General features: G+C 48.1%; 1 protein-coding gene across 2 annotated transcripts in view; it reads right to left on the bottom strand.

Moving 5' to 3' along the window:
• The window catches only part of Camk2a (calcium/calmodulin dependent protein kinase II alpha), a 63994-nt gene that overhangs the window by 45522 nt on the left and 5986 nt on the right, over window positions 1-12486 (bottom strand). For both annotated transcript variants that reach the window (XM_090331231.1, XM_090331230.1), the window contains exon 2: window positions 130-224. In XM_090331231.1, coding sequence (XP_090187357.1) covers window positions 130-224 — 95 coding nt within the window. The remainder of the gene's footprint in view (window positions 1-129; window positions 225-12486) is intronic.

Genomic DNA, 12486 nt, shown 5'->3' with positions numbered 1-12486 from the left:
ATTCTATCAGATGCCCTGGAAAGGCATCCTGGGGACCTGCCTGGCCCACAACCTAGATTCTCCAAGAAAGGGAAGCCAAGAGCTAGGAGAGAAGGAAAGCCCTAGGGAAGAGGTTTGGCTAGAACCTACCTCTGGCCGAGAGCTTCTTGGTGTTGATGATCTTGGCAGCATACTCCTGGCCAGCCAGCACCTTCACACACCTGCGCACAACAGAGAAGGCTCCCCTAGGAAGACAGAGAGGGCCAAGAGGTTAGGGGTCTGAGCACTGTGCTCCCCAGGGACGCCAGAGTTCCTGCAGAGCTACCACCTCTATGCCCTCCCTGCAGCTGTTTGCACTCACAGAGGCAACTGTGGCCACATTAAGGATGGAGAAAGCCAGAGAGACCCAGAGAGGGACCGAAAATATCTAGTCTCACCCAAAGCAAGTCCAGAAAAGTCATCAACAGTTAGACTCATCCAGGTGCTAGTGCTCATGCCTGTAATCTTGGATACTCAGGAGGCTGAGACCTGAGGATTGTGGTTTGAAGCTAGTCTGACAGGAAAGTTCATGAGACTCTAAATTCCAATTAACCACCAGAAAACTGGAAGTGGCACTGTGGCTCGAAGTATAGAGTACTCACTTCAAGAAAAACAAATAAACAAACAAACAAAAAACCTCAAGGACAGCAGCCAGGCTCTGAATTCAAGCCCCATGACTGACCAAAAAAAAACCAACCAAACAAACAAACAAAACAAAACAACAACAAAAAAAAAACAGAAGGGAGGAAGGTTAGACACATCAAATTGTGAAACATTAGAATCCTATAGTGTCAGAGCCACAGACTATAAGTCTCTGAAAAATCCGTAATATTTTAATTCTTTGAACAGGCCACATGTTTTCTCATTGCTGTTGTTTGTGCCCATTCTAGGGCTTGATCTCAGGACCTGGGCAAAAATCCCTTAGGTTATTTTTTTTCAAGGCTGGCACTTGAGCCACACCCCCACTTCTGAATTTTTTCTGGTTAATTAGAGATAAGAGTTTCATAGACTTCCCAGTCCAGGCCAGCTTTGAACTGAGAGCCTCAGATCTCAGCCTCCTGAGTAGCTAGGATACCAGGCATGAGCCACCAGAGCCTGGCTGTAAGTAGGTAATACACTGATATAGTTCAAAGTTCAAAGGATACAAAACTAAACAAGCACTCCTGTGCCCCACTCTCTTTGTACCCCAGAGGTGACCACTGCCTGGGTCCTTGGCTCTCTCTGCCGATTCTCTCACACACATATGGCTCTAGACTGTGCACCTTGGAGACTTCATATCCATCACGAGTAAAAAGCTCTGAATATGTATTTGTAATTGGATGGCAAGCCAGCTCCCTATTGAAGAACAGTTGAGTCTGTTCTAATCGTTAGCTATAATGAACAGTGCCACAAGTGCCCTTGTATATGTGCAGTAGGTTTACATTTCCCACCCATGCATTTGCCTGTGGAAAATGGCAGATAGCATTTGATCAAGAGGCAAATGGTATTTGGCCATTTTGATCATGTAAGGGAACCCATTTTCTCTATCTTCCTTGTCAACCCAGTGAGTTAGCAAACTGATTTTTTTTTCCAAGTCCTGGGCTTAAGCTCAGGGCCTGAGCACTGTTCTTGGATTTTTCTCAAGGCCAGAACTCTACCACTTAAAGCCTCAGCACCACTTCTGGCTTTTTTCTATGTATGTGGTACCGAGGAATCGATCCTGGGTCTTGTGCATGCTAGGCAAGCACTCTACCACTAGGCCAAACTCCTGGCCCCCAAATTTTATTTTTTATATTTGCTAGTGAGAAGGATAGAACAATTCAGCATTGGTTTAATTTTTAATTTTTTTATTTTTTTGTTGGTCATGAGGCTTAAACTCTGGGCCTAGGCTCTGTCTCTAAGATCTTAGTCACAACACCACTTCCAGTTTTCTGGTGATTAATTTGAGATAAGGGTCCCATGGACATTCGGGCCTGGGTTGGCTTTGAACTGCGATCCTTAGATCTCAGCCTCCTGATTAGCTATGATTACAGGCATGAGCCACCGACACCTGGCTCATTTTTAATTTTATGAAGACAGAGGTGGGCCATATTTCCAGGTGTTTTAAGAAACCCTGAGATTTTTATCCTCAAAGTATTAGTGACAAGTAGAGAATGTGAATGTGGGGCCTGGGAATAATTGCTGCCAGAAGGGACAGGCTCATTTCCTGCATTGTTCAATTTTTCAAGAGATTCCAAAAGTCTTGAAATGGATGAGAAATATCCCAGTGTTTAAATACTGACATCTTATTACCAAAGAGTTTGAGCTGAGGAAAGATAAATCTAGTTTGAAGGTTAGGTGTGGGTTCAGATGCTATTCTTCACCAAGGCCTTCTGGTCAACCTCCCATATGAGCGGATCCTGAGGGCCTGATGCTGTGGTCAGCATTATTGCTGCCCTAACCACATGCCAATAGCAAGCTGAGGGGATTCTGGGCAGGCTTCCCAGATGCTAGTATTTATTTCAATCCTCTAGGCCTTTCACTAAAATGCCAATTCTCATTCTGTACATCTAGAGTAGTTCCCAAGACTTTGAGCCCACTGAAGCTCCCTGAGACCACTAGAGGTCACACAACAAGTGGCAGGCAGAGCCACTGTCCACAACACATATTTTCATTCCTGGTTTTTGACTTCCATACCACCTGAGCCTCCCATTTCCTGCCAGGACATATCCCTGTTCCAAGTTTCATCTCCCATGTTGGAGGATGGATAGGTCCAAGCCACACAGATGAGGCCAACTGAGGCAGAGGATGACATTGGTGGATGGAGGAAACCACAGACTGACATAGATCCCTGCTGTGCACACATTGGAGCCGGGGTGGGGGGGATCTACCAGGAAGTAAGCCACTGGAGGCTCAAGGAAAAGGATGAGGAAGAAAGAGAAGGTCAGAACACAAATCAATGGCCTCACATCAATAAGTTCAGGTTCTCCTTGGGGCAGGAAACCTTGCCTCTTCCTTACAAGCGAGACCCCAACACTTCTATGAGCTGTGGAGGCCTGCCACCAGGCTCCTCTTTGGTGATGTGTTATATAAAGAAAACTCACTTTTCTTTAAACACACTGTACATCATTTCTGGACACTATAAATGGGCTGCTTCTTTCATTCAAACTGATTCTCCTTCATGAGTTAGGTCTTGAGTTGGGTCTCCTACAACAGAGCTATCATAACTGCTTAGCGTGAGCCCAGACCCACAGGTTAAGGGCTCTGTCCTACAAGAATCCCACCCCGCTTACTTCAGATGCCAATCACAGGAAGCAGAACCCCGGGATACCACTCTTCTGCTCAGCTTAGCTAGCAATGGAGAATTCCCACAACCCCTTCTTGGGTTTGTGAATTTTTTTTTTTTTGCCAGTCCTGGGGTTGAGCTCAGGGCATGAGCCCTGTCCTTGACTTTCTTAAGGCTAGAGCTCTACCACTTGAGCCTCAGCACCACATCCAGCTTTTTCTAAGTATGTGGTACCAAGGAATTGAACCCAGGTCTTCGTTCATGCTAAGCAAGCACTCTACCACTAGGCCAAACTCCCGGCCCCATGGGTTTGTGAATTTTCTATGATGTCTCACAGACCTCAGGAAAACACATGTACTGGTTTATTCCACAAGACAAATACGGTGAAGGAGAGAGATTAACAGCTGGATGAAGAAATACAGACGGCAAGCCCAGAGCATCCTGAGCACTGAAAGTCTGCTTCTATGGAGCACACCATGCTTCTACCACATGAACATGCTTATCTACCCACGTGCTCTCCCAACTCCGGGCTTTGGGAATGTTTTTGGAGGCTCTATCACAGAGACACATCAATTATTAGCTCAATGCTTGAGGTCCTTCCTGGAAGATGGGGGGTTAAGATGACAGTTCCATGTTTCTCTCTCTCTCTCTCTCTCTCTCTCTCTCTCTCTCTCTCTCTCTCTTTCTCTCTCTCTCTCTCTCTTTCTCTCTCTGAGTGTGTGTGTGTGTGTGTGTGTGTGTGTGTGTGTGTGTGTGTGTGTGTGTGTGTATACTGGTACCGGTTCTGGGGCTTGAACTCAGAGTCTAAGTGTTGTCCCTTATTTTTTGTGTGTGCAAGGCTGACACTCTGCCATTTGATGTACCACTCCACTTTCCAGCTTTTTGGTAGATTAGTAGAGGTAAGAGTCTTACAGACTTTTTTGCCTGGACTAGCTTTACACTATGATCCTCAGATCTGAGCTTCCTGAGTTATTAGGATTATAGGAATGCACTCCTAGTTCAGTATCAAGGTTCTAATCATGGCTTGGTCTTTCTGGTGACCAATCCTACCCAGGATCCCATGATGAGTATAATAAAAGATGTTCCTGCTGGGCGCTGGTGACTCATGTCTGTCATCCTAGCTACTCAGGAGGCTGAGATCTGAGGATCGCAGTTCAGAGTCAGCCTGGGAAAAAAAGTCCATGAGACTCTCACCTCCAATTAACCACCAGAATACGGCTAGTGGTGCTCTGGCTCAAGTGATAGAGCCTGGAGCTGAAGAGCTCAGGGACAGCACCAAGGTCCAGAGGTAGAGAGAGAAAGAGAGAGAGAGAGAGAGAGAGAGAGAGAGAGAGAGAGAGAGAGAGAGAGAGAGAGAGAGAGAGAGAGAGAGAGAGAGAGAGAATGTTCTTAATGGCCAGTAAATTCCAAAAAGAGTTATGGGGTCAAAGACCAAATACTAGAAGAAAAACTATTCCAGTCACCCCACTACCTAGAATGCTGCAAGGATTTGAGGAACTCTGTACAAGAAGCAGATACAGATATGAAATATACATTTGCATTCTCTCACCATTTCACTAACCTAGCCCAGGTAGGGGCTGTTCATTTCTCCTTATCTCTCCCTCTGCCCACAAGTTCCTGGGGACCAGAACTTCACTTTCCTCTCTATACTGGTAGGCAATGAATGACTTGCAGAAACAGAAGGGGGATTTAAGTACCATGGAGAGAAAGGGAAAATGAGACAAGAGAGATCTTCAGCCAGTATTAGGAGCCGTCATCTGGGGACAGATAGGGACAATTATCTCTCAAAGGCCGATACATGGACCCAAAGGCCTTTAACCACCTAGATGCCATTCTCAAGAGCCATCTTGAGAGCAAACATTTAAAGTAACCAAGCCTGGGAAGGGTTCTGAGTGCTTTGTAGAGCAGAGGGCAGGGAAGGAAGAGGCTGCAAGCTGTAGAGGGCTGGGCCGGGCCTGCCCTGCTTACCAGTGTGTGGGTGGAGAGATGCGGGAGGAAGATGAATAGAATTTTTCCATTAGAAAAAACAATAATAAGCAAACCTCCTACCCAGATAGGGTAGAATTGAAATCTTAGCAGACATCCTAGACTGTGGTTATAGACTGGCCCTGACAAATAAGGAAACCTTCTCTCAAAAACAAGCTGGACATGATGGTGTGATTCTGCAATCTCAGATATTTTGGAGGTAGAGGCAAGAGGATCAAAATAGATTGGAGGCTAGTGAAGCAAACTTCATATAAGACCATATGTGAAAAAGACACTGAAGACAAACTAACTGGGAGCACGCTCAGGTGGGTAGAATACATAGGCCCTTTGATGAATCCTCGGTACTGAAACAAAAACAACCCAAACAGCAAAAACACTTTTATTCTCGGTGAGGGCCTCAGATCAAACCAGTGACTACCTGGGGAATCTCTTACACAATCAATTCTGAGCCTCCACCCAGACCTACTAACTCAGAACCTCTGAGTACAGGTCCAGAAAAACAACGCCCTCTCTAAGTGATTCTTTCCTGGACAGCTTGGAGGTAACCTGTCTACCTTCTGGGAAAGTCCTGTCACAAACCACGTCTCCTGGACATTCTGGTGCTGTTGGCTGGGAGCCTCTGAGCAGGCTGCTAGCACAGGGCACAATTTCCTGTAAGCTGGAGATTTCTAACTAGAGGCCCAGGCTGTAAGCACTTGGCCATAGGGTACTGAGAGTCCTGTAGGATGCCCTGAGCTTGTGGAGTCAGGTATGTAAGGCCTTTGGTCTGAGGATAGGGACACAGCATCTGTCTTACATGCGCAGAAGGAGGCACTTCTCAGAACCAGGCCATTTCTCCTGACTTCTCAAGCCTAGGCTTGCCTCACGAGACTACAGGCACCACTAGGCTTCTCTTGACACCACAGCAACTCAAGAAATCAGAATTAAAAGCCCTCCTTTAACAGACCTGGAAACTGAGGCCTGGGTGGGCAGGAATGGTCCTAGTGGGATTGTGAAGAGAATTCAGACCCTTGAACTTCCTTATCTACACCAAAGGCAGGCGAGTGTAGTTCTCAGGAATTAGGAGTTCTTCTGTCATGCAGGCCTGTGCTCCAGTCCTAGTTGGACCTACTTGGCTATGTGGCTCCGAACTTAGCACTCGATCTCTCTATTTCTTCCCATAAGAGGGCAATGGAGGCCATCCATCCATCAAATGACCAATGCAGAAGACATTGCAGGAGGAAAGAGGAGTGCAGAAAGGTGAGGAAACCCCCTGGGCCAGAAAGCCTTGTCATTTTTACTCCTACAACCTCAAATCTCCATCTTCAAGGCAGAAGACTACCCTGCCTGCCTTAGAGTACCTGGCAAGCAGGCAGTCAGCAGATGGCAGGGCGGGGAGGAGAAGGGCAAGAGTTTAGGAAAAGACAGGACTGAAGAGCAAGGAGGTAAGAGTGGGGAAAGCAAGGTGGGGGCATGGTCTCCCCTTCGGAGAAGGGGTGAGGCCAGAATGTGGAGCCCTGTGTAAATGGGGGGAAGTTACTGGCTGTGAAAGTGCTCCCAGGTTCCTTGGAAAGAGGAGAATGTCGTCAACAGAAGGGAAAAGGATCCGTATTGTGCTCCGGGTATAGGGAAAGAATGGGTTGGTACTTAAGTGGAGATGGAGAAGGGTCGGGTGTGCTCCTGGAAGAGGTGGGTGGTGCTCCAGGATGCAGGGGAAGGGGGGTGCAGAGGGTGTCTGGCACAGGTATTCGTGAAAATGTGGATGCCTTGAGTGTGTGACTCAGTGAGGCTCCAGGTACCATGTGCTTCAAGTCTATGTCCATGTGAGCACGAAGGTCACAGAATGTAGCCAGGTAAAATATGGAATGGACTCGATAGAATCAGGGCCCATCATCTTCTCTGGCCTAGAATCTGAAATGTGTAATGTGGAAATCAGGGACAGCACCAAGGACCCTAGATAAGGGGCTCAGAAGACCCAAGTCCTGAACTGGGCACTATTGGTTCCTGTGAACACACCTAGCTATTCAGGAGTCTAGAAGCTGAGGATCATGATTTGAAGCCAGTCCATGAGACTCTTATCTCCAAGTAATCACCAAAAAGCTGAAAATGGACCTGTGGTTTAAGTGGTAATACACCAGTCTTGAGCAAAAAGCTAAGGGTCAGCACCCAGACCCTGAGTTCTAGCCCGGATACAAGAGGAAGATGGGAGAGGAAGAGGAAGAAGGAGGAGGAGGAAGAGGAGGAAGGTAGAGGAGGAGGAGGACGAAGAAAAGGAGAAGGAGAAAGAGGAAAAGTGAAGGAGAAAGAGGAGGAGAGTCCTCATCTAGCTTGTCTACCTACCAGCTTATCCTGTTGTCCCCCTGGGGCCTCAGTCTCCCTACTTGAAGGACAATGGTGAGGATTCCTGGCCCTACCTCCTCCTGGGCCATTTGTGAGAGGCTTTGAGAATTCAGTTTCTTCATCCTCAATATGAGGTTGGGGTGGGGCTCTGGCTTTTCCGGCTTCAGTGTTGCATCTCAGCAGTGGAAATCTCTGTGTGGGGGGAATTATCTGTGCTGTCCGGTATGACAGCCACTCTCTGCAAATAGCTACAGTGCAATTGCCATCTGACTAGTGAGTGGATCTGCAGATCAGAATTTTAATTGTATTTTCTTTAGGGGTCTGTATGTAGTTTCTGCCCACTGTGTTGGAGAAAGTAGTTCTGAGTGGGTAAGAGCAGGCTCTTATGGTCTAGCCCAGCCAGAGTTCAAATTAAGATTCAGCCACTTACTAGCAAGTCACTTCACCTTCCTTTTCCTGTTTCCTCCCCCTGTAAAATATGGACAATAAGAGCCCTCTACCTTGTGCAGTTGCTTCAGGGATCCAATGAGATAATAAAGTAGGCAATGAGCTTAGTGGAGTCCCAGGAGTACAGTAAATGCTTGAGACAAAATGCCTTGTACGGGCATCATTATATTCAAGGGGATGAGAGCAGCTAGCATCATCAGAAACAAAATGGACCTGGTTTGCCAAGCTCAAGGCAACAGTGATCCAGGGAGGAGACAGGGGGGGACCACAAGGAAAGGGGCTGCTTCCTCGCTGTCCGTGTGGGCAGGGAGGCCCCACCCAGCCTCGCAGACAACAAGGAGGCAGAGTCCTAGTGGATCGACTGTGTGGCTGAGAATGTGGGAGCACACTAATGGGCTGTGAAGAGTTCGATTCACACTGGGAAATTGCTTGTTGTCTGTCTGGCAGGCAGCAGGATCTGGGCATTGCTGGCTGTCAGCCACAAGGGGCCCATCACCTTCTCTAGCCTGGCACTCCTTGGAGGGTTAATATGGTAGTCCGGCAATACCCTGGGTGAGGATTCAGAAGACCCAAGGCTCTGACTCAGCTTGGCTACTAGCTGGCTTATGCTGCTGAGCCTCAGTTTCCCCAATGGAAAGAGAGGGCAAGGAGCTGCAGTCCTACTTTCTCCTGGATCATTTGGGAGTGGTCCCTGCAACTGAAGATGGGTCACCACCAACTGCCTCTATGTGGAAAGCTCCCTTGGAGCCGAGAACTCGCGTGGGTCTCTGCAGAGAGTCGCTGTCATGTGGCCTTCTGGGAGGAGGCCACTCATGAGCCACCCCTCTACCTGGGACCCCTTCTAATCTGATTGTCCATGCTTCTTACAGTTTTCAGGGTCTTCTCTTCCTAGGCTGTTTCTCCAAACAACCCCCTCCCCCTTCTCCAAAAAATAAAACCACTAAGAACGCTCTTCTCGACCCAGCAGCCTGGCTGCTTCCTTCCTCCCTTCCTATTTGCTGCCAAACTTCCAGAACAAATGTCCGACATCCGCCGCCTCCTCTCCCACCTCCCACACTCCATGAACCCACCACAATCTGGTTGCTACCCCCCCCCCCGGGCTCCATGGAAGAAATGCTTGTGCAAGGTTTTCCCACCCAGTATTCCCCTTCCCCAGTACCCTGGCAGTCAACCTCCTTGCGTCTAATCTGCCTTGTCTGTACCATAGCAGGTGGCACTTGGCCTGCTGCTCACCCACCTCTAAGATTCTGGGAATCCACTCCTCACTCTTGCCCCCTGCCCGTCCTGTTCTCTCTCTACCCTTCCTCTCACTATTTCCCCCTTCATTCCCAGGACCAGGGGCCATTAGTTGGTACCTCTGGGGGATATTCTGGACATTTGTGAGTCCACTCAAAAGCATATCAAGATAAGCCCCATACTAGCTCACATCTGCAGTCCTAGCTACTCACGAAGGTCATGATTCAAGGGCAATCTGGGCAGGCAAGTCCGTGAGACTCTTATCTCCAATTAACTACCAAATGGCTCAAGTGATAGAACATTAGCCTTGAGAGAGAAAAAAAAAAGCTCAAAGAAAATGCCCAGGTCCTGAGTTCAAGCCCCAAGATGGGCACAAATATAGGAATGATTTTTGTGTCTGTGCATTGTTCTGAGCAAAGGAGTCTGTGGCTCCTGAGAGGTTAACCACACCACTGAATTGACATCTATCCATTGTCTACACCTGTCCCCATAATTCTAGTCCCATTCTTTGAGCTGGCTACTTCTACTCTCACCAGTCTTCTCCTGTTCAAATCTCTCTGTCTGTGAAAACACTTGAAGCATCTTGCTTCTCTGAGATGAACTGGGGTGATATCAGAAGGTCCCTGATCCTGAGCAGACAGAACTGCTGCCTGTCAGGACATGTTGGTCTCAATAATTCATAGCCCAGTGAGCTGATCTCACTACCCAGGAGTTACCAAGAAGGGCAAAGTTAGAACTTCTGGAGGAGCCAGGCACGGTGGCTACTCAGGAGGTTGAGATCTGAGGATCATGGTGCAAAGCCATCCTGGGCACTAAAGAACGAGAGACTCTTATCTCTAGTTAATTACAAGAAAACAGGAAGTGGGGCTGTGACTCAGTGATAGGGCGGTAGCCTTGATCTAAAGAGCTCAGAGACAGTGCCCAGACCCAGAGTTCAAACCCCATAACCCCCCCCCCCAAAAAAAAAGAACTTCTGGAGGAAGGGAAAGAGCTAGGGTCAGCACAAAGCAGCATCCCCTGTTGGGTTCCATCAAAAACTAGCATGCCCCATAGTATCGTACTGTGGCAGTCTACCCCTCAGGTTACCATGGAGACATATCCCTCAGGTTACCATGGAGACCTACCCCTCAAGTTACATAGAAGCCAAGGTCCAAGACCTTGAACCGAAGCCCATTACTTTTCTGATATCCCACACTCGGGGATCAGAGGGGTCCCTAATTTGAATCCACAGTGGGGCTTACAGTAGGGAAGTCTGTGGGAAGTAGACAGATTCAGGGTGTTTGAAAAAGAGTATGTGCTGGCACGAAGAACAGTCTTAGCTTATATGTGAACCTGAGAAGGCTTCTAATTCTCCAAACAGTTCAAAAGCTCGGGCCAGGCAGGAGCATTCAGAATCAAAAGGAAAATTCCCACACAAGGTGTTTCTATCGTACTTGCTTCTGTGCTCCTTAGGCAACTCTAATTCTGTGGAGACTCAAATATTAATAAGCAAAACAAACCTTTTTTCTTTCTTTTTTTTTTTTTTTGGTCAGTCAAGGGGCTTGCAATCTGGGCCTGGGCACTGTCCCTGAGTTCTTCAACTCAAGGATGGCGCTCTACCACTTGAGCCATCGAGCCACTTCCAGTTTTCTGGTGGTTAATGGAGATAAGAGTCTCATGGACTTTCATGCCTGGGCTAGCTTTGAACCATGGTCCTCAGATCTCAGCCTCCTGTGTAGCTAGGATTTCAGGTATAAGCCTCCAGTTAGAAAGAGAAGAAGGAGGAGGAGGAGGAGGAGGAGGAGGAGGAGGAGGAGGAGGAGGAGGAATAATCGTGGAGCTTGACTCAGGACTTGGGCACTGTCCTGAGCTTCTTTTGCTCAAGGCTATCCCTCTACCACTTGAGCCACTGCTCCACTTCCAGCTTTTCCATGTATGTGATGCTGAGGAATAGAACCCAGGGCTTCATGCAAGCACTCTACCACCACACCACCTTCCCAGCCCCTTCTCATCCTTTTAAACTTCATTTGCCTTTGAAAACAATAGTTTCTTCTAATAACATATACATACAGCACAGCTATGCCAGTTCCAAATGGCAAATAGATGAGAGGAGCCAGGCTGGCTTGGAATAGATGCTTTCTTCTCTCATCTTACCCTCTTGCCACAGCTCTGTGATTAGAACTCAAACCAAGCTTCTCTCCTCCTGCCTGCTGCCACTGTGCCACCCACTCCCAGACTCCAGAAGATGTTGTGGGCACAAGCTGTCCTGCACCCCCGGCCCTAATGCCAACCCAGCAGAAGTCTCACAGGAGACACAGAAGGCCTCAGAACCGGAAGATTCTGTTTGCTGCAGGGAACATTGAACCAACAGAAGTTCCAACATATTCCTTGTTTGGGCTGCACATGGCTTTTCTTGAATGGGTTACAAAAAAGGGGGGAGGAAAGGGTGGAGGGAATAGAAAAGGATTGTCAATGCCTAGCAGCAAAGCCAGAACAGAGAGAGGCAGAGGAGATGCTGTCTTGCCAGCCTCTGATGGCTGGTTGGCCTGCCTCTCCAGGGCGCACACCCAGAGGCTTTTTTTTTTTTTTTTTGCCAGTCCTGGGCTTAAGCTCAGGGCCTGAGCACTGTCCTTGGACTTTCTCAAGGCTAGAGCTCTACCACTTGAGCCTCAGCACCATTTCCGGCTTTTTTCTATGTATGTGGTACCGAGGAATCGAACCCGGGTCTTTGTGCATGCTAGGCAAGCACTCTACCACTAGGCCAAACTCCCCAGAGGCTTTTAAAGGTCCTGGTATCAGAGAGAGAGAGAGACAGAGAGAGACAGAGAGACAGAGACAGAGAGACAGAGAGACCCCAAGGGATGCACGCCATGCATGGGAAAGAGCCTATGTGACCCTGGACAAAGCTCTTTTGCCCTTTTATCCATAAAATAAGAGCATTGGTCTCTCAGATATTCTGAGTGAATGGAGACTGGCCCGGCCCGGCAGTGTGAATCCTTATTCCATTCTTGCTGCCAGCATCTTGCTGAATAAGGGGAGAAATGTGGGAACAGAAAGGCACTCTGGGAGGCCAGGACAAACATACCTACTGACCTACCGTGTCCAGAGGCTGTGGACATCTGTGGAACTAAAGAGCAGTCCTGAAATAAAATCCACCTCCTCTCATCTGGGCATTTATCATTGCTGGCTCTCTGGGGCCAGCTATCGATAAAGACCTAGGGAGAAAGAAAAAGCCTCCTCCCCCACCCATGATGCCC

Source organism: Megascapheus bottae, chromosome 4, assembly GCF_031878675.1.
Source record: "Megascapheus bottae isolate mThoBot1 chromosome 4, mThoBot2.hap1, whole genome shotgun sequence".
Classification (NCBI taxonomy): Eukaryota; Metazoa; Chordata; class Mammalia; order Rodentia; family Geomyidae; genus Megascapheus; species Megascapheus bottae.
This window is presented reverse-complemented; position numbering and strand designations above follow the sequence as displayed.